General features: G+C 39.1%; 1 protein-coding gene across 45 annotated transcripts in view; it reads right to left on the bottom strand.

Annotated features, from left to right (window-relative positions):
* The window catches only part of TRIP12 (thyroid hormone receptor interactor 12), a 142,677-nt gene that overhangs the window by 76,083 nt on the left and 45,285 nt on the right, over positions 1 to 21,309 (bottom strand). For 19 of the 45 annotated variants that reach the window (XM_067027091.1, XM_067027087.1, XM_067027082.1 and 16 more), the window contains 2 exons: positions 13,555 to 13,680; positions 11,921 to 12,723 (listed from right to left, as the gene is read on the bottom strand). In XM_067027091.1, coding sequence (XP_066883192.1) covers positions 11,921 to 12,723; positions 13,555 to 13,680 — 929 coding nt within the window. The remainder of the gene's footprint in view (positions 1 to 11,920; positions 12,724 to 13,554; positions 13,681 to 21,309) is intronic. The other 26 variants (XM_067027102.1, XM_067027111.1, XM_067027099.1 and 23 more) reach the window with 3 other exon arrangements.

Consider the following 21,309-nt stretch of genomic DNA (forward strand, 5'->3'; position numbering starts at 1 on the left):
TACAGAAAATGTTTATTGACCTGGACTTTGAGGAGAAAAAGGAAGAAAAATATAAGGACTTGCCTGAAGTTTAGGGGAAAAAAACAGTCCCTCTCCAACCGCACCCCCCGAAAAAATCTCTCCGAAACAAAATCTCTTTGTTTGGAAAAAGAAAAAACAAAAATCAAAAACAAGACCAGACCCAAGCTAAACAATATCCTAGTAATAAAAAAAGTTTCAGGGCTTCCCTGGTGGCGCAGTGGTTGAGAATCTGCCTGCTAATGCAGGGGACACGGGTTCGAGCCCTGGTCCGGGAAGATTCCACATGCCGCAGAGCAACTAGGCCCGTGAGCCACAACTACTGAGCCTGCGCATATGGAGCCTGTGCTCCGCAACAAGAGAGGCCACGAAAGTGAGAGGCCCGCGCACCGTGATGAAGAGTGGCCCTTGCTTGCTGCAACTGGAGAAAGCCCTCGCACAGAAACGGGGACCCAACACAGCCAAAAATAAATAAACAAACCAATGAACCGACATTAAAAAAAAAAAAAGTTTCAGTACTAATTTTTCCAGAATATTACGTATCTTGATTTTTTTTTTTTTTTTTACTTACAGTTTTTGGCATATTCCTATAGAGAGTAAACACATTCCATTTTAAAATGGAGTAGACAAACTGTTATGAATAAGGAACACAAACCAATACCTTAAACAAGGGTAGATATCTAGAAAAATCACTACAATTCATTTACATTTATAGATATGAAAAGATGACTATACTGATCTTTTAAACACAAATCCCCTATTTGTTCAATATTAAAAAGAGCGGACTTTCCTGGCAGCGCAGTGGTTAAGAATCTGCCTGCCAATGAAGGGGACACGGGTTTGAGCCCTGGTCCAGGAAGATCCCACATGCTGCAGAGCAACTAAGCCCACGCGCCAAAACTATGACCCTGTACTCTAAAGCTCAAGGGCCACAACTACTGAGCCCACGGGCCATAACAACTGAAGCCCGCAAGCCTAGAGCCTGTGCTCCGCAACAAGAGAAGCCACTGCAATGAGAAGCCCACCCACCGCAATGAAGAGTAGCCCCCTCTTGCCACAACTAGAGAAAGCCCACACACAGCAATGAAGACCCAACACAACCATAAAAAAATCATGACATGATTTATAGCTTATTTTTTAAAAGGAAAAATGTCAGTTAAAATCATTTAGGCAGATAAAGCACTTCGGTTTCTTCACACCTAAAACATGGATACTACCTCATTCTGTGATCATAATGAAATTTAATGTATGTTAACTGTCTAGTGTGGAGCCTGGCTTATAATAGGCACTCAGAAAGCAAGGCCTACTGTCATGCAGAGTGAGCTCCTACTTTTGAAAAAAATACGTGCATATACATAGAAAAGTGTCTGCCTCTGGGTAAAGACAAAAGAATGACCCACATGCATTCACTCTGTCCTCTAGTGAAACTCCACTAAAATAGCATTAAAAGAATCTGAGGCATAAATTCACAAGGATGGGAAGAATGGAAGAGACAACCGTCACAACACAACACAATTTTAGAAGATGAAAAAGCAGTAATTCCAGTGCTAAATACACTGGGAAGACCAGAAGACTGAAGGTCGAAAGCTGAGATAAATCACCAATTAGACTGACACTCAGAATCCCACAAAGGTTTTAGGAACTGATGACACCAGGTACTTCTGGGACGACCTCGGAGTTTAAACTGAGGATTGCGTCACAGGCTCTCCATGAAGCAGTCAGATCCCCAGATTCCCTCCCCAACTTGCACGGCTGCGTAAATGTCCCCTCTCCTGAGGCAGGCAAACATGAAACCTTTATTCCTTAGAAAGTACAAAATAAAGCAGTTCTCCATTAAAGTACACGGCTGCAAATAGGTGCATCATACCAGAAATGAGAGGGGGGAGGGTCAAATATATACAGACAAACTGGATGACATATGGCCTCTTTCCTAGGCCCCTCCTCCCACTTAGTCCCCAGAACTCTGGCAGTTAGGCTTTCACCTCCAGGCAGGAGTCTGAAAGAATCTTCCCTGTGGAATTTTACCAGCCAAAGAAAAAAGATCTCAAAATGATCACAGCCCAATTAGCTCATTAGATAGTGAATCTCAGTCAAGTCTCATCCATGTGCTCAGAGCTTGCAAGTTCGATTTTTGGTTCCCCTACTCTCTCTCTCTCTCTCTTTTTTTTTTTAAGCGGTACGCAGGCCTCTCACTGTTGTGGCCTCTCCCTTTGCGGAGCACAGGCTCCGGACGCGCAGGCTCTGCGGCCATGGCTCACAGGCCCAGCTGCTCCGCGGCATGCGGGATCTTCCCGGACCGGGGCACGAACCCGTGTCCCCTGCATCAGCAGGCGGATTCTCAACCACTGCGCCACCAGGGAAGCCCGGTTCCCCTACTCTTATGAGGAGACACCCAGGAATTACCTGAATTTGAGGAAAATTCCTAGTATGAAAGTCAAAACCAGAGTATACACACGCCCCCCAAAAAAAATTACTTAAGAGGACACTGCAAGAAAAGAAAACTCGCTCTTAATGGCAGGGCGGGTGGGGGGGGGATATGCATCTATAATTAAAAACAATATTCATGGCAGGACTATTCACAATAGCCAAGACATGGAAGCAACCCAAGTGTCTGGCAATAAATGACTAGATTAAGAAGATGTGGTGTGTGTGTGTGTGTATAATGAATACATACACACACACACACACACACACACACACACACACACAGGAATATTACTTAGCCATAAAAAAGAATGAACTACTGCCATTTGCAGGAACATGGATGGATCTAGATAATATTATGCTTAGTGACATAAGTCAGATAGAGAAAGACAAATACAATGTATCACTTATATGTAGAACTAAAAAAATAACACAAATGAATGTATATAGAAAACAGAAACAGACTCAGACATAAAAAACAAACTTGTGGTTACAGCGGCAGTGGGGGGGGGGCACAAATTACAGATTATGGGTATGAGATTGACAGATACAGACTACTACATATAAAATACATAAGCAAAAAGGATTTACTGCATAGCACAGGGAATTATATCTAATACCTTGTAATAACCCATAATGTAATATAACCCGCAAAAAAAAAAGGAATCACTATGTTGTACACCTGAAACTAACACAATATTGTAAATCAACTATACTTCAATTAAAGAAAGAAAAAGAGAAGGGGGGAGGAAACCTTTAAAAAAAAAAAAAAGAAATGAGAACAAAATAATCTCTTGAAAAGAAAAACAAGATAGTGAACATGAAATAAAAAATCAATACAAAGTTTGGAAGAAGCTGCAGAAATCTACCAGAAAGTAGAACAAAAAAGCAAAGCAAGAACAAAAAGATTAAGACCAGAACCTTCCAAAAGGACAATTACCCAAAATAATAGGTGATCCACACAGAGAAAAGAAGCAAAGATGGGGTGACCAACTGTCCTGGTTTGCATGGGATTCTCGTAGTCTTAAGGCTAAAAGTTGGTCTTGAGGAATGCCCCAGATCCAAGGGAAACCAGGACTTCAGATCACCCTAACAAAGAATGAAACGAATGCACAGCTATGCCTATATCACGACATTTCTAAATAACTGAGGCAAAGATCTGTAAGTTTCCAGAAAAATGGGTTATATATACAGATTAGGAACCAGAATGCTTGCAGTACTTAAATCTAAATAACATAGTTCTTCAAAATCCTGATGGAGAATAATTTCCAACCCAGAACTGTATTTTCAATCAGTCTGTCAAATAAGTATCAAGGTTGTAGATTTTCACATTCAAAATCTGAAAAAACAAATAAACTTTTAAAAATCTCATATGTACTTTTTCTTAGAAAGCAAGTGGAAGACATGTTCACCAAAACAAAACAGTAAATCAAGAAAGAAGATGCAGGATCTGGAAGCAGGAAACTAAACAAAGACTAAAGAAATACCTGAAGCTAAAAGCAATGTAACCAGGCATAAAAGGGCAGCCATCCAGAGGCCTCGTTTTCTTCAGGAAAATGAAACAAATCCATGTAGACAGCTTGAGAAAAGATTTAGACAATGCAAAATGAGTTTGGAGTTGAGTGACGAAGTCAAAGAAAAGGAAAACAACAAAATAATTATTAAACTCAGTAAAAAACAAACAAACAAACAAAAAAAGGTTGTAAGAAAAAAAAAGTTCCTACAGACTCAGTGTTAACTGAGCAACAATCATAACCGGGAAAATGTGAAGCATGTACAGTATGCGTTTGGTGGGTATGGATAGGTGTGGTAAATCTCCCATATAGGCCACACAATAGTGCTCAAAGTGAAAAAATTCAACAAACAGACATATGAGCACATATGTCTCCCATTTATAGATACGGAAGTAAATACCAAAATGACTGGCTATGCGGAAAGGCCATGTGGCAGGAAGCCTGCTATTTTTTAATAATAAATCTTATATCACTTGACTTTAAACTACACATTAAGTATTGATTAATATGAAGGAAAATTTTTAGCAGGATACACACAGGAAGAAAGAAACAGCCCTTAGGGATGGGATTAAGTAATTATTTTTTCTTCCTTGTATGTTTTAATATTTCTGGATTTTTCATTTTTGATAACACTTTATAATCAGAAGTATCAAAATATTATAGAATACAGAGGCATGAATAAGAAAAAGCAATTTTCATTTAACTGAAATATAAGTTTAGTAAAATGTAATTTGGGTGAATTAATTCTTACTCTGACCTGGTATACAAAAATACATACCATGGTTGTTTAAAATTCACAGTATAAAAACAAAGCAAAGCCTTAAAGAGGTCAATAATATTTGTTTCCATTTAATATTCCTTTTAAAAAAATCTGGCAATTCATTTTTGGTAAATTACTATTGGTAATATGTGGTTACAGATTAGTACTATTAAAGTTTTAAGTACTAAATTATTTTAACAGTTGCTTTTATAATACAGAAAACTCTTAACACTCAATCCTTTTTCCTTTAAGCTCCTCACCCAATACATCACCAGGCTAAAAGATAATTCAATTTTTAAAAACTCAGCGGGTATGGCTATCTAAGACCCAACTAGGTAAAACCAAGAGTTTACTTTTAAATTATTCTGTCCTGCTTGACTCATTCTTCTTTCCTCTCTCCGTGCTAGAGGCACAAAGTACCATGTCTCTTAGCAGAATTACCTTCCCAGAATTCGGCATCTGCCTGGTTCTTTTCTAGTTCTAATAATGGCTACAGGCTGCATGCAAGTCACAGAAGAGTATGAAACTCAAGCTGAAAATAAGCTGGTAACTACTGCTGACTATGTTATTAATAATGTGCACATGATGTCTACTTTAAATAATGGAAAGGGAACTGGACCTACAAATAGAAATATCGAACTGGAAATATAACACCTTTAAATTTTTCTATAAATATATTCCAAAATTAATCACAGATTCTGATCACAAACTGTTTCTTACATGTCTATGCCATACATCACCTTCTACCATTAAGACAGTACATACTTTGAAATAGTCAAATTACTTCAAACTTAGCCTAAAGGGAAGACAAACAGATTAGCAGAATATTATAAGAATATTTTAAAATATTACATCAAAATATCACTGAACATTTTAAAAAATCATTTGTATCATTACACTGCCCCACTGGTTTTATATTTATGCTACATAAATTTCTTAAGACTGTCTGCTAAGGTTAAACAATGCAAAGCAAGAATAATTTCCTAATGCAGATTAAAAATTGTCATATGACACTATCCTTTCTGGGGTATTCTCAAAACCCAACTGGGCTTCCCTGGTGGTGCAGTGGTTAAGAATCCACCTGCCATGGGACTTCCCTGGTGGTCCCATGGGACTTCCCTGGTGGTCCAGTGGTTAAGACTCTGCCTTCTAATGCAGAAGGCATGGGTTTGATCCCTGGTCAGAGAACTAAGATCCCACATGTCGTGGGGTGTGGCCAAAAACTTAAAAAAAAAAAAAAAAAAAAAAGAATCCACCTGCCAATGCAGGGGGACATGAGTTTGAGCCCTGGTCCGGGAAAATCCCACATGCCGCAGAACAACTAAGCCCGTGCACCACAACTACTGAGCCTGCGCTCTAGAGCCCGTGAGCCACAACTACTGAGCCTACGTGCCACAACTACTGAAGCCAGCGCACCTAGAGCCCCTGCTCTGCAACGAGAAGCCACCACGATGAGAAGCCTATGCACCGCAATGAAGAGTAGTCCCTGCTCACTACAACTAGAGAAAGCCCGCATGCAGCAACGAAGACCCAATGCAGCAAAAAATGTATAAACTTCTACCAATTGACACAAGGTGACCGTTGTCCCACAGCTATCTTGACCAGCTACAGTTGGCATGCCACAGGCTTCAGGTAGCCCATCACAAAGCAGCTGTTTCTCTAGTTCTCCTGCCAGCCCTAGTTCCTCACCAGAAACTTGTTCAACAGATGCCAAGTCAGCACACCAGGAGAGGTCTTCCTGCTTCAGTGACCCAATTAAATGTATCATTTCCCAAAGTGTGTTCCATGGACCACTGCTGTCTCCCAAGGTAACAGGTGGTCAAACAGATTTATAAAATAATGGGTTAAACAGAGAAGACCATAAGACTTCTCACAGCTTTCAATATACTAAAGCATATCCTGAATCTCCTTAAGTGATATCTAACCATGAGGAAATGGTTTTCACAAAGCATCATGTAAGTACTATTATTCCTACAATTTGAAAAAAATTTCCTTTACCAGGAAGTTTTGACCAATCAGATCTCAGAATGAGCCTATACCTGAGGAAACATAGCACCTTTAAATTAACAAGTTCACTGAGTCCTAAAAGTTGAAGAAAACAAACTACCCAATTTGGAATGCTTTCTATCTCACAAAATGTCCACTCAATTTTTTAGTTAACTGACATATTTTTTTACCCTGTTACTAATCCATTGAATGGATTGTAACCATTGAATCTAATTCTGCCCCCAGATTAATGTTAAATTTAAAAAAAAAAAAATCAAACTAATTCCTAATGCATACAAAAAGCTCTTCAAATCTATTGCAACAGTTCTCAATTCACATTTTATGTTTATATGGTATTTTAATTTTATAAAGTTGTTTTCACATATATTCTTTCATTTATGCTTCACAAGAATGAATATTATCATTCTGCAAAGATCAGGGATTAGGTTGCTATCATAATTGTAGTTCAATGATTTGCCCAACCCCACAAAACTATCAGAAGACAACAGAACTTTAAATTGGGCTCTTCCGGGCTTCCCTGGTGGCGCAGTGGTTGAGAGTTCGCCTGCCGATGCAGAGGACGCAGGTTCGTGCCCCAGTCGGGGGAGATCTCACATGCCACGGAGCGGCTGGGCCCGTGAGCCATGGCCGCTGAGCCTGCGCGTCCGGAGCCTGTGCTCCGCAACGGGAGAGGCCACAACAGTGAGAGGCCCGTGTAACTCAAAAAATAAAATAAAATAAAATAAAAATAAATTGGGCTCTTCCAAATCTAAAGACAGCTATTCCTTAAACTGATCAACAGCTAGGATTTATATCAGTCCTTCATTTTCAAAACGATGCTCCCGAATGCTTTGTCTTAAGATACTCGATTTCAGTTGTGCACCCTAAATTTAGTGATGCATCGTCCTATGTACTATTAGCACTATGCTAAGGCTCCTCACATATTTATTCATTCCTCAAATAGCTACTGTGCCCATTTTACAATGAAAAGGTTGCCAACTTTCTCGTACTCACCAGCTGATAAAATGGCAGAACTAGGATTCAAATCTAGGATTTTTTAGCTCTATATTAAGAGCTCTCTCTCCTCAAAATACCATTACTTGAAGCCCAGGGATTCCTCTAAGATACTTCATTTTGCCTCTATATTCTTAAATAAAATTACCAAGTACTGCCAATCCTCTTGCAGTACTCCTTCTTACATAAACTCTTTCCTAAAGTGACCTATTTAATCATACCTAAAATTCATCCTGCCCTGTGTGACTCCAGGAAGCCTGCCTGGATTTAGCTCACCCCATCTACTCAATCCTCTGCACCCTATTCTCACAACTAATTTCTGGAATCACATGGCCTGGGTTTGACTCTTGGCTCTGTCACTCCTTAGTTCTGTGACCTTGGACAGGTAACCTGACCTCAATGACCCTGAGTTTCTTTACCTATAAGAAGCGAATAACAGTACCTGCCACACAGGGCTGATGAGGAGTAAATGAGATGATCCATGTCAGCTATTTACAAGTTGTCAGGCACCTGTAAGCACTTTAAGTATTTGCTATTATTTTGTTTTGAAATGTTTTCACTTATTTGTAAAGAAGCAAACACAGTTAATGGTATAATATGAAACCCTGGGTTCATAAGTATTCACCCCTAAAGATGAATCAATACCAGTAAAGAAGGATCAAATAAAAGTTCATCTCCTCTGGGGTCTTAACATCTCTTAATGACCCAAATAGATTGCAACAGTAAAACACAAACAACTAACATGGATGAAAAATAAGTGACACAGCAAAGAAAACAAAGGCTTCAAAGTCACACATACCCACCCCATCTTCAAATCCTAACTCTGTCACTTATGAGATATGTTACTCCGGCAAGTTATTTCACCTCCTTGGAATAAATTTCCTTAATAACTATCGTCAAGCACCAATTTTTCGGAAAAGTAAATGTGACTGCATATGTAAAATACCTGGCACTTTTAGATGTGAAACAAATGCTGGTTCCCTTCTCTTGTTTCAACAGCTTAGGCTATAATTAGAACTTAGAACTAGGGTAGTGGCAATGAAAATGGGAAAGTGATATTAGTGACCACAGAACACACAGATTTTGTGAAAGAAAAGCAACTATGAAGTAAGTTTTAAACTAAGTCAGTTTGTGACCACGTGCAGAGTGAGTATGACAGCATATCTGGACTGGTATTATTACGGCACAGGGGCAGCATCAAAACCCTCGGGGCTTCCTGTTCGAGAGCAACCTCACAACCAAGAAAACCCCGCTGATCAGCCACTGGTAGGGTCAGGTTTGCTTTTAAAGACTGCACTAACTGACTAACGTACAAAAAGAAAGTTGGTCTCTGAGAAGAGTTAAGGACACAACACTCGAGAACAATCTGCTCAGGGCTTCCCTGGTGGCACAGTGGTTAACAGTCTGCCTGCCAATGCAGGGGACACAGGTTCAAGCCCTGGTCCGGGAAGATCCCACATGCTGCGGAGCCACTAAGCCCATGCGCCACAACTACTGAGCCTGCGCTCTAGAGCCTGCAAGTCACAACTACTGAGCCCATGTGCCACAACTATTGAAGCCCACACGCCTAGAGCCCATGCTCCACAGTAAGAGAGGCCACTGCGATGAGAAGCCCGCGCACCAAAAGGAAGAGTAGCTCTCACTCACCGCAACTAGAGAAAGCCCGTGCACAGCAACAAAGACCCAATGCAGCCAAAAATAAGTAAATAAGACACATAAATTTTTTTTAAAAAGAGCAATGTGCTCTCACCTGTGCCAGGACCCTCCTAGAAATAAGAATTGAAAGAGATGAGCTCTTCAAATGAGGTAGGCTGGAAGGGTTAGAGTGAATCCCACAGACCGTGCTGTAAACTCAACCTGGGCCACTGACTGTGGAGATCACACAGCTACTACACACAATGGAGACACACAAGCACGCAAATACAGATGCACACATGCTTTTACTTCACTTAAAAGTAGACAGAGTGGGCTTCCCTGGTGGCGCAGTGGTTGAGAGTCCACCTGCCAATGCAGGGGACACGGATTCGTGCCCCCGTCTGGGAAGATCCCACGTGCCGCGGAGCGGCTGGGCCAATGAGCCATGGCCGCTGAGCCTGCGCGTCCGGAGCCTGTGCTCCGCAACGGGAGAGGCCACAACAGTGAGAGGCCTGCATACCGCAAAAAAAAAAAAAAGTAGACAGAGGAAGAGGTATAAAGGCAGAGATAACTCCAATTGTCAAGAAAACCTTGTCTGGACCAATGGACAAACGGCTGTCCCTTTTTACCCAACCTTTTATTTCCTTTTGACTTCAGGATACCAATCTTAATCTTCATCCGATATTTATATTCAGATTCAAAAGATTTTATACAGATATACTGCATATTTAAAATAACAAATAGAACAAATTCTATAATTTAAGAGATAGAGATGTTACCTTCACAATAACCCTATGATACAGGTTAAACATAAAATTTTACAATCAGGGCTTCCCTGGTGGTGCAGTGGTTGAGAGTCCACTTGCCGATGCAGGGGACACGGGTTCGTGCCCCGGTCCGGGAAGATCCCACATGCCACAGAGCGGCTGGGCCCATGAGCCATGGCCGCTGAGCCTGTGTGTCTGGAGCCTCTGCTCCGCAACGGAAGAGGCCACAACAGGAGAGGCCCACGTACCACAAAAAAAAAAAAAAAAAAAAATTTTACAATAATTTCTATTAGTATTCTTGTCAAAATGTTGCTAATATTGAATCAACTGAAAATAGTTTATAGATTGTAGAATTAAACTAAACAGAGCTAACAGCTCTTGATTCAACATTAGGTTAGGCTGGTTCAACATTAAACTTTCACAAGAGTACTAGTAAACACTATATAAAATCTTCCAATGACCAAAAAACATTCTAGCCCTATCAAAATGTGGAACTGAAATTTTCTTTGAGGGCTCAAAAGGAGAAAAGATGGTCAAAAACAAGCTTCTTGGTTAAATATTACAAAAATTAAATGCTTTGAATACCAGAGGAAGTGCTGTTTTGTTCTCTGTATTTGCATCATTTAGATTTCTCAAAATAGAAAAAAAAAAAAAAAAAGCACTTCATCATTACAGCCATCATGTAATTGAAGAGGGTCACCACGATTTCTAATCAGTTCTAATGAAGTTAACATTTGGCTTCCTGAAGAAGTTTTTTTGGAAAAAACAGGGAGAAAAGTGCCTCAGGATGCCTTTCTCTTATCTATTGTTTGTTTCTTTGCTTGAATGCATTATTCTCAAACATTAGTTCTTTCTGCTCCGCTATACGTTTCAAGAAGGCAATTTCTTTCCCATTTACCTAGGACCCAGAGCTCAGCGCACTGAACATAAGAGGTATTCATCTTTAGTCTAAGCTCCTTAAAGGCCATAAAATATTACATGTCAATAAAGTTTAATTAATACTAGGGTACATTTATTCTAATAACTTAGCTCAGGGTTTCCACACATCAAGAATGTGTGGAATACTGGTCCTACACACAGTGTTAGAATCCCTGGTGGCACAGTGGTTTAAGAAACCGCCTGCCAATGCAGGGGACACGGGTCTGAGCCCTGGTCCAGGAAGATCCCACATGCCGCGGAGGAGCTAAGCCCATGCGCCACAATTACTAAGCCTGCACTCTAGAGCCTGCGAGCCACAACTACTGAAGCCCGCGCGCCTAGAGCCTGTGCTCCATAACAACAGAAGCCACCGTGATGAGAAGCCCGTGCACCACAACGAAGTTGTGGTCGCTGCAACTAGAGAAAGCCCGTGCACAGCAATGAAGACCCAAAGCAGCCCTAAATAAATAAATAAATTTATTTATTTTAAAAACTAAAAGAATGTACAATACCAAAAAAGAGCACTTGATCTCCAACTGTGGTCATGACCAACTCATAACTAGAACAGTTTTGTTTCTGGTTATAGGAGAAAAACCAACTTGCTGTCCTACTCTGACATTAGAAAATAAGTAGCAATGCTGCAAAGATAAAGAAAGATACTAAAACATGACAATTTAGTAATAAGGCGGGAGCATTCCTTATCCATCTCCATAAAACTAAATGTGGTGTATCAATTATTATACACTTTGTGTACAGATACAGGTACAGTAATAAATCTAAAACTGCCTCAGACTGACTACCTTGAAAACCTGATCCCTCTTGACAAACCCAGAGAAATTTTCTTTAATTTTAAAAAAAAAAAAAGATCTTTCGAGTAAACTTACTTGCTAATTTGGCCTGTAATCCAGAAGGTCCAGGTTTTGATGTCTCTGACTTAGAAGACCCTGGAAGAGACAGTTTTGTTTTAGGAAGGCTAACTTTAGGGCTGAAACGAGCAGCCCAATCAAATTTTGAAGAGCCACCAGTTTTACTCTGTTCCTTTTCCCTGCTACTTCTTCTTGGACTGGGACTGGATGCTGAACGGGAACGCCTGGCCTTGTTCTGGTCTTTTCCTTGTTTCACCCTGGCACCTGGTGGAACAGCAGAGGAGGCTGAGGCTACAGCAGAAGACGAGGAGGAAGTAGAGGCAGCAGAAGAAGAATCGGTGATGGTGCTACACCCAGCTTTGGCTGAGGTGGCTGATTTTGAAGCCAGCTTGGTAGGTTTTGCAGATCTCTCTTCGGCACCAGTTGCTTCCGACACAGAACCACTCTTTATACAAGAACTCTCTGTCCTCTTTCTTTTCTGACTCCGCGAACTAGCAGTTGCCCCACTCTTCCTGGTATGAGCCTTGCTTGTTGATGGAGACTGTGCAGATTTCAGTTGTTGCTCCTGGTCTAAATGTCTCTTCTTTGACTTACTGTGTGGCTTACTTGTTTCTGAGGGAGATTCAGTATGCTGAAGTGCTTTGGGTTTTTTTGCAGAGTTCGGAGAATTGGTCCTGTTGTAGTCTGGACTAGCACTGCGTTTCACTCCTCGAGAACTGTCTTTCTTAGGCACCTGCCCCGTTTTCTGCCTCTCTGAAGTATTGGCTCTGTCTGGATCCTCTGGTTGTGGGACTATGACAGCAGATGATGAACTGCAGCTTCTAAGAGGTTAGATAAGACAAGAGTTAATATCAGCCTGCCATCGTTAAACCTGTCGTATAATACTTATTTATTAACTTCTCAAATCTGTGGAAATATGATTTATTTTTTAAGTGCAGAAGTTTTCCTGGTAAGTCCAGTAACTAAATAAACATAGGCTTGCAAACGGTTCAAAATTGAGGGGAAAAAAAGGGGTGGGGGGAGGGGGACACTTTGTACGGTAAAATATTAGAAGATCAGGCTAATTCTTTAGCCCAAAGATTACTGACACTAACTCCCCTAATCATAAAACAAGAATTAGGATTACAAGAAAAAGAATGCCTACTTAGTAGTTCAGAACCAGTTGAAACTAGAATATCAATACTCTATTTACAAACACAACTTCTTTGTCAAAGCTTAAAATAAATAAGCATTAACATATACACTTTCAAAATGAAGGTTAGAAAGTTTTATATTGTAGTATCAAATATTTACAGTCACATTCCTTTCCAAAGACTCCTAGATCTTAAGACATCACTGATCTGTGGCTCTGACAACAAAAAAACTAAGAAAAATTGGATTTAAAATGGCATTTCAGATGCCTATAATGGTTTGTTAGGCAAAAGGAGAAACTCGCAGCTCTCTAATCAAGGAGAATAAAGCACTATCTGGGGTATGTTGCACTAACATCACTGCAGAGGTGATTCACTATTAATCCTAAAAGTTATAACCGGATAATAATGAAAACATGTCTCATAACATTTTGGCATAACCTGGAACGTTTTAATATTATGCAATGATTCAAATGCAAATAATTCTGCCTTGAAAAATGTATAAGCAATGTGAAGATTTACCTTTTAGAAAGGTGTCCCCTTGACAGTTCAGAAGTAGTATTAGACTGCACTTTGGGTGCCTTAGAATTAGATTTTCTACTCTCAGGAGGGCTATATCCCTTATGTTTTGCCTGCCCTAAATGTGACCTGTCACAGAAAACCAAAACAGAAATCTATCAGGAAAATGAGATGCAAATACAACACTGAAAGTGAAATCTTTTTCATTAAAAAAAAAAAAAAACCTTCCCAATTCTTCATTATTGACTCTACCCTTTTCCCAAATATTTCTATAATTAAATTATTATTCTATCAAATAATCTGGCCAAAGAAATTACCTTTTAGAACCAACCCCCTCAATACCCAAGAGTTAAGAATTTTTTATAACCAGCTGAAGTACGCCAAAAAACCAAGTCCTAGATAAAAAGATAAAGAATTTACCACAAAATATTCTAAACACATTCAAAACAATTGCACCATTGATACATGGTTGGGTTATATTTATAATAAATCAAATCCTTATACCAGCATTGTTTTAAGAGCAAGTTTGAGGGACATGAAGAAACTGTTTTCAGTTGTTAGATGTTTAACCTCTGGCAAAGGTCACATGAGATTTACACAAGCAAAGGAAGCATGCACCAATATATACCCAGAAAAGTTGGTGTTCCAGAGGTGAGATATTAACGGAACAGATGCAATTTATGTAATTCATGGCCAATATCCATCCTTCATGTAAATAACATAAAAGAGCATATTCTAATGAGAATAATAAAGTTTCATTAATACCAAAGCTGTTTACTTTGTTAAAAAAAAATCTTAAAGGCCTTCAATCTGAAAATGATCTCAAAGGAATATAGAAATGAGTCACTGAACGCCTTACACAGTAACTCTAACTGAACATATAAGGATGCCGTACAGTTGTTCTTAACATATCATACGTGTTCCACCATCTCTTCAAAAAGATGATCTAAGGTTTCTGGTCTCAGTATCTTTATTGTTTTCTTTCATTATTGCAGAACTCAATACTGGATTCTTGAAAGAAGATGGCATTAGCTTCTCAATGAAAGTAAATATTTATTAGGTCCATACTATCATTTTCATTTTTAAGTTTTAATCCATAAAAGAATAGTACTTTCTAAAGATTTAACTAGATCAACTACTAAAAAACTATAGTAACCTATAGTCTTTCGTGTGTCATAGTCTTTGCTTTAAGTAATGATTTTTTCCCCCCACGGTATACGTTATATTTTCTCTGGGTGTATCCAAGGTGAACCTTATAAGAGTTTTATATACCGTGATTTATTTTTTATTTTTCCTAGATATTCTTACACTGGCAGACTGAAATTTTGTTTTATCCCATGAGTTTCTTGTTTGAGAGATTTGGTTTCTAGGACTTGCTTTTGGTTTTTGTTACATTTCTAGTAACAGATATGAGAGTTCTACTTTTTTTTTTAAAGGAATAAGATTGAGTAAATTTGCAAATCATTTCATAGTTATTTTTTAAAAAGGGAAGTAAAATGTTGTTTTCAGGTATACAATTTAATATCCACGGAATAATATATATACATTACATCATTCAGGCTCTCTACATTCTTATTTTTTGTAAAGTTTGCCATAGATTAATCTTTTAATTGAATCACAGTTTCTACTTCATTTCATAATAAAAATTAAAATATTCCCTGCTATATTCCTTGAAAATTTAAAAATCATATTAGGGCTTCCCTGGTGGCACAGTGGTTCAGAGTCCGCCTGCCAACGCAGGGGACGCGGGTTCATGACCCGGTCCGGGAAGATCCCACATGCCATGGAGAGGCTGGGCCTGTGAGCCATGGCCACTGAGCCTGCGTGTCCGGAGCCTGTGCTCCGCAACGGGAGAGGCCACAACAGTGAGAGGCCCACATACAGCAAAAACAAAACAAAACAAAACGAAAAAGCAGGCAGTAGGCTGGATTTGACCCATGGGTTTTCCAACCCCTGACTTACCACAAGAGGAATAAGCAACCAGATGGTTACCATAAGTAACAATATGGGCCCTCCCAAAGTGGGACTCTATTTTATCATGCCCATTAGGAAATCTCCATAAAATAATAATACCCAATTAGAAAAGCCAATTAGAGTATAACAGCATTCAACACTAAACGAGTCTTGATGCCTTTTAGCTCATTTTACCAACTCCCTTATTTATCAAACCTTATTGTTTAACATAAAAAAACATAATCTCTTTAAGACCCACAAAAGTTATATCCACTGTAAATCAAATTTGCAGAACAAGATAATAAAATTCATGACAAACTCTTAAGTAGCACCAGAATGAGCCCATTTACTGAATTATAGCCCAAGATAGTTGGGTGGGTGGATGGAGCGGGGGCACAAGTATATTCAGGAGCTTCTACATCAACCTATGGATGTTGCTGGGAAAAAAAAAAATCTCATGCTCTGCAAAATCACCCACTAAAAATAACTGGACTAACGGTGAAAATAAAATTGGAAACAGAGCACTCAAACCTATGGTATTTTGCAGTGAGAGTCCTAACAAAAACGTCATCAATTTTAGTAAAAGATTAAACCTTCACTAACATTTGCACCAATAATCCCAGTTGGTCCACTCATTGGAGTCTTATTTTTGTACTTTCTCCTTTAAGTGTAAATTTTTCAAGACATTTTCTTTCAGGACCAGCTTCGACAAAATTAAAAATATAATTCTGGGGGAGACTTCCCTTTTTGTCATTTTCTTTCTTTATAAATACAGGAGTAAATGGTTTTAAGTTTCCTGGGAGTGTTACCAGTGCAAAGTGTGGTGGTTCCGGAAGCCACTGAACTAGCTATTTCTTGCACTAAATGATTTCTTTAACTCATTTCTGCACTATTTCCAGGTCTTTCATAAGACTTCATATAGATTACCAGTTCATATATTAACACTACAGGAAAAACTGCCTATGACCTGACACTACTTCCACATCATACTGACATCATTTTCCTATTTACCAAGTACCTGAGCGCCAACTCACATTAAAGAAACCCAGGTTGCAACAGAGCATACTATAATCAACTCTGGGTTATGGGCTTTCAAGATTAACTTGAAAGCAAGTCTCAAATGCCTCTTGCTGACTTTTAGGCAAATTGTAGTGACTGTCCCTTCTAGATACTCAAATTGTAGACTGTCCCTTCTAGATACTTGACTTGGTAGTCTTAAAGATTAGAAACCATCTCTAGTCCAGAGGACATCTAAAAGAGGCCAAAACCTTGTAGCAAAAAGGATTCTTATTCTAATCTTAGACAAAATGAGGAAGGTGGTTAGTTACAAAGAGCTAGTTAATTCCTTGTATTACAGTTCCTGGATTTTCTTTGAAATTAATATCTATGCCAGACATACAACTCAAATATATGTACATATTACCAAATATAAATGATTTGGTACTTAATTATATCTCCAAATTTGTTTGTGCATGTGTATACAGACATACAGACATTTTTATGCTTTTATTTTATATACAGAATTATAACATTATAGTTTTGTGTTCCAAAAATTAAATGCTTTGTTTATAACGCTATAAAATTCATATTATAAGTGAGCCCCTGATTTTCAATAATCAAAGTGGAAAGTTCACTTAAACCACTTTAAACAAAAAACTCACTAATGTTCTCTGTAAAATGTACTAGTTTCTATTTAAGTCACAAGACAGAAGCTGAGTGGTCTGACCAATGTTCCTATGTTCAGTTATGGAGAAATGCTAGCCCAAATAATTCTGTAATTTAGAACTCCTTATTTATCTTAAAAAAGCAGTGGTTAAAAAAAAAAAAAAAAAAACAGCAGTGGTTCCTCCTCTGGGGAGTATTTTGAAACAGTATGTTGGGGAACAGTGGTGCTGTTGGCATTTTTAGCAGGTTAAGGACCAGAGGTAGACGATGTCATGCAATACACAGAACCATGAGACACAGTGAAAAACTGCCTCATCACCCATATATTTCAAATATCCTTGATAATATATGAAGACCTTATGAAAAAACTTAAAATCTGGCCATGAAATAGGGGGAAAACAGGTTTATAATTTCTCAGCTTAGATTTGTTTTGCATGGTTCTCTATATACTTAAATTTTGCAGGAATGCGTGGGAATCCACAAAAGATTATACCTGTTTTTTTGCAGCTTGACCAAGAGTCATGCATCATTTTGGAAAGGTTTATAATGAAAACGCTGCTTACAGCATTTAACTCTGTTGTTGCAGCTGTCACATTCAATAAATTCAAATATAGATACAAGCATCTGAATATAGTATCATCTTCTGTCAAGTACCCGCATTTACCTACTGAAATAATGTTATTTTGTTACCAACTGTTTTCCTTTTACTTGTTTATTTTCACCTTTGTAAAATGCCTGTACATTATATTCATGTTTCTAAACTGTGGAGGGAGGCTTTTTATATACTTCTTAATTCAAGATGCTGAAGGAGCATCAAAATAAAGATGCTTACATTGTATGATACACATTATAGAGTGGGAGCACTAGATCAAACAGAGTTGAGAACTACTGTACCAAGCTACTCAATTCGTACTTGCACATACTTGGTTTCCCAACTCAAGTATATGCAAGTCACGACAGGGCACATAAACACTGACAACACACTACACTGGGTCCCATCCTCAAAGAGGTTAGAATTCATAAAACAAAGAGAGCTACCAAGTGCTATAACGTTCACAACAAAGGGAGAAATTACTCTTAGCGGGAAAATACAGGTTTTATAGACCACATGGCATTTAAACCACACCCTGAAGAATGAAAAGCTGAGGAAAAAGACTGTTCTGCTTAAAAGCAGCATAGACAAGGGCAGAGAGGCAGCAAATTTTAAAACCCACCTGGCACCTGGCAAATGGTATGAATTTCCCTGAGCACAGAGAAACATTAGGAAACAAAGTTGGAAGGACAGGCCAGGGTTTAAATGCCTTTTGGAAGGATTTTGTTCTTAATCGTAGCTTGGAGTAAGAGACTAACAACAGGGTTGGAAACATGCAAAAGCCAAAATTTTATATGTTCAACAATCTGGGTATACTGAGAATGGGTGAGTAAACTACAATAACTTTAAGTTATTGTGCAAAAAAAAAAAAGGCAGAGGGACTGAAAATCAAAACTGTATATACACATTAACATGCATAAAATAGATAATAAGAACCTGTTGTATTTTTTAAATAAATAAAATTCATATTTAAACAAACAAACAAAAACCATGGGAAAAGATGCCCACCCCCCCAAAGGGAATCTCACAGCTCAATTTACTTTTGCCCCCACCTTTCACAAATAAATTAGTTGGGTGAGGGGTATAAACACTGAGATAATAAAAGTAAATTAGTGATTAGTGATAGATTAGTGATACAATACTATCTCATGAACTATACTGGCTTTTATAAATACCTGGATAAAAATGTATTAAGATGACCACAGAAGACTTCCCTGGTGGCGCAGTGGTTAAGAATCTGCCTGCGAATGCAGGGGACACCGGTTCAATCCCTGATCTGGGAAGATCTCACAGGGCATGAAGCAACTAAGCCTGTGTGCCACAACTACTGAAGCCCACGAGCCCTGGAACCCACGTGCCACAACTCCTGAGTCCATGCACCCCAACTACTGAAGCCCACACGCTCTAGGGCCTGCATGCCACAACTACTGAGCCCATGTGCTGCAACCACTGAAGCCCGCGTGCCTAGAGCCCATGCTCTGCAACAAGAGAAGCCACTGCAATGAGAAGCCCACACACCGCAACAGAGTAGCCCCTGCTCACCACAACTAGAGAAAGACCGTGCGCAGCAACAAAGACCCAATGCGGCCAAAAAAAAAAAAGAGTAAAAAATTTTTTTTAAAAATCCAAAAAAACCCCAAAACACAGAATAAACAATTTTAAAGGTGTGATTATGTGATACGCTTTATACTGATTCTTTAAAGACATTATCTAGCTTAATCCTCAAATGACACGGGAGGCAGGCATATTTCCATTTTAAAGATGTAAGAATGGAGGCTTGCCCCAAATCACCCAGCCCTTGGGCAGGAAAGGTGAGATTGAGCCCAGGTATTCCAAATCCCTAAATCTGAAACCCCACAGTAACATCTAGGGGCTTAGTGGTGAAAATAAACGGCCAGCATCTAGTTATTAAATTTTTCCTGCCCATGTCGTTATTTCTGTTCCTGATTGTATATGTCAAAATAAATGGCTTAAGGCTTTGGAAATGTTATATGAAAAAATATAAGAAAATCCCATGCTTTCCCTCCTGCTTCAAAAGCAATAGCCTTCCATATATGATATTGAAATTTGCTGTTCAATTACTGAAGAAGCTTTTGCATATATTTATTTTTTTAGTCACACTGATACTCTAGGAAAGCATTCTGAGACTGAGAAAGCATTTGTAAAAAGTGGTGTGGAACATCAGATTCCTTCAATACTGAGGGACAGGAGAATCAGAGCAAATCGTCAGTTAAGATATGAAATAATCTATGGCAGCTGATGCCTTATAGGTTTGCAATATGTTTATGAAGTGACTTTTGGACAAAATTTTACATTGATGATTAAAGCAAGAAATATATAATGCAGAGAAAATTACACAATATATAAAATATTACTTTGTTGGTCCAAGAAATAATTTAACATGGATACTATTAAGAATCCAATGCACATAACTTCTACCTAGAAAAAAGGAGCCTCTGTTCCTCTTTAGACCGAGACAACCATGCCACTGTTGAACATAACACTGTCAATCCTGCCTCCCAGTGCAAGGCCTGATGGGACAGACCAACCTTCTGAGCATTACCAAAGCAGCCCCAAAAGTGGAAAAGCATGTGCACATGTGGTTCTTTGGGTGAAACTCAAAGTGCACAATTATGCAGTAAGATTCACCATTACTGAAAGGAGCAAGTGACAAGTTACCGGGCCAACTCTAGTATAAATTGTTTTTTAAAGTGGTTTCAACTTAGTCCTAAGAAACAATTAAGTTCTTGTCACATCACACTGTCTCCCCTTAACATTCATTCTCCTCCTCCCAAAGATGAGGAAGCTTGAGCTTCCATCTGACTGAGCAAAGGTCAGGGTAAAAAAGGAGACAGAGGAACACCAAAAAAGGAATATTTAAAAAGGCAGGGCTTCCCTGGTGGCACAGTGGTTAAGAATCCGCCTGCCAATGCAGGGGACATGGGTTCGAGCCCTGGGCCGGGAAGATCCCACATGCCGCAGAGCAACTAAGCCCACGTGCCACAACTACTGAGCCTGCGCTCTAGAGCCCACGAGCCACAACTACTGAGCCCATGCTTCACAACTACTGAAGCCAGTGCGCCTAGAGCCCGTGCTCCACAACGAGAAGCCACCGCAATGAGAAACCCGCGCACTGCAACAAAGAGTAGCCCCCGCTCGCCACAACTAAAGAAAGCCCACACACAGCAACAAAGACCCAAAGCAGCCAAAAATAAATAAATAAATTTTAAAAATGAAAATTAAAAGGCACCCATACTAGTTAATTAAGTAGGAGAATGAAGAGAACAACACAAAATTGCATGGCCATGCTGCCCTAAGTAGAATTTAGGGAAATAAACGGTTTGTTGCAGACATGGAGCAAGAATAAAAATTTTAAAATGATGTTAAACAGCCTGCAATAGCTACCAGGTGCTGTTTGCAAATATTCCATTTCTCTTCTTTCCAGACACACAGTAGGATGATACCTGCCAAACCACCTGGAAGTTATGTGCAGCCATGTAAGTTGCTCTGGTCAAGGAACGTGAGTGGAAATGGATCACTTCTGAGGG

This window comes from Kogia breviceps, chromosome 2, assembly GCF_026419965.1.
Source record: "Kogia breviceps isolate mKogBre1 chromosome 2, mKogBre1 haplotype 1, whole genome shotgun sequence".
Classification (NCBI taxonomy): domain Eukaryota; kingdom Metazoa; phylum Chordata; class Mammalia; order Artiodactyla; family Physeteridae; genus Kogia; species Kogia breviceps.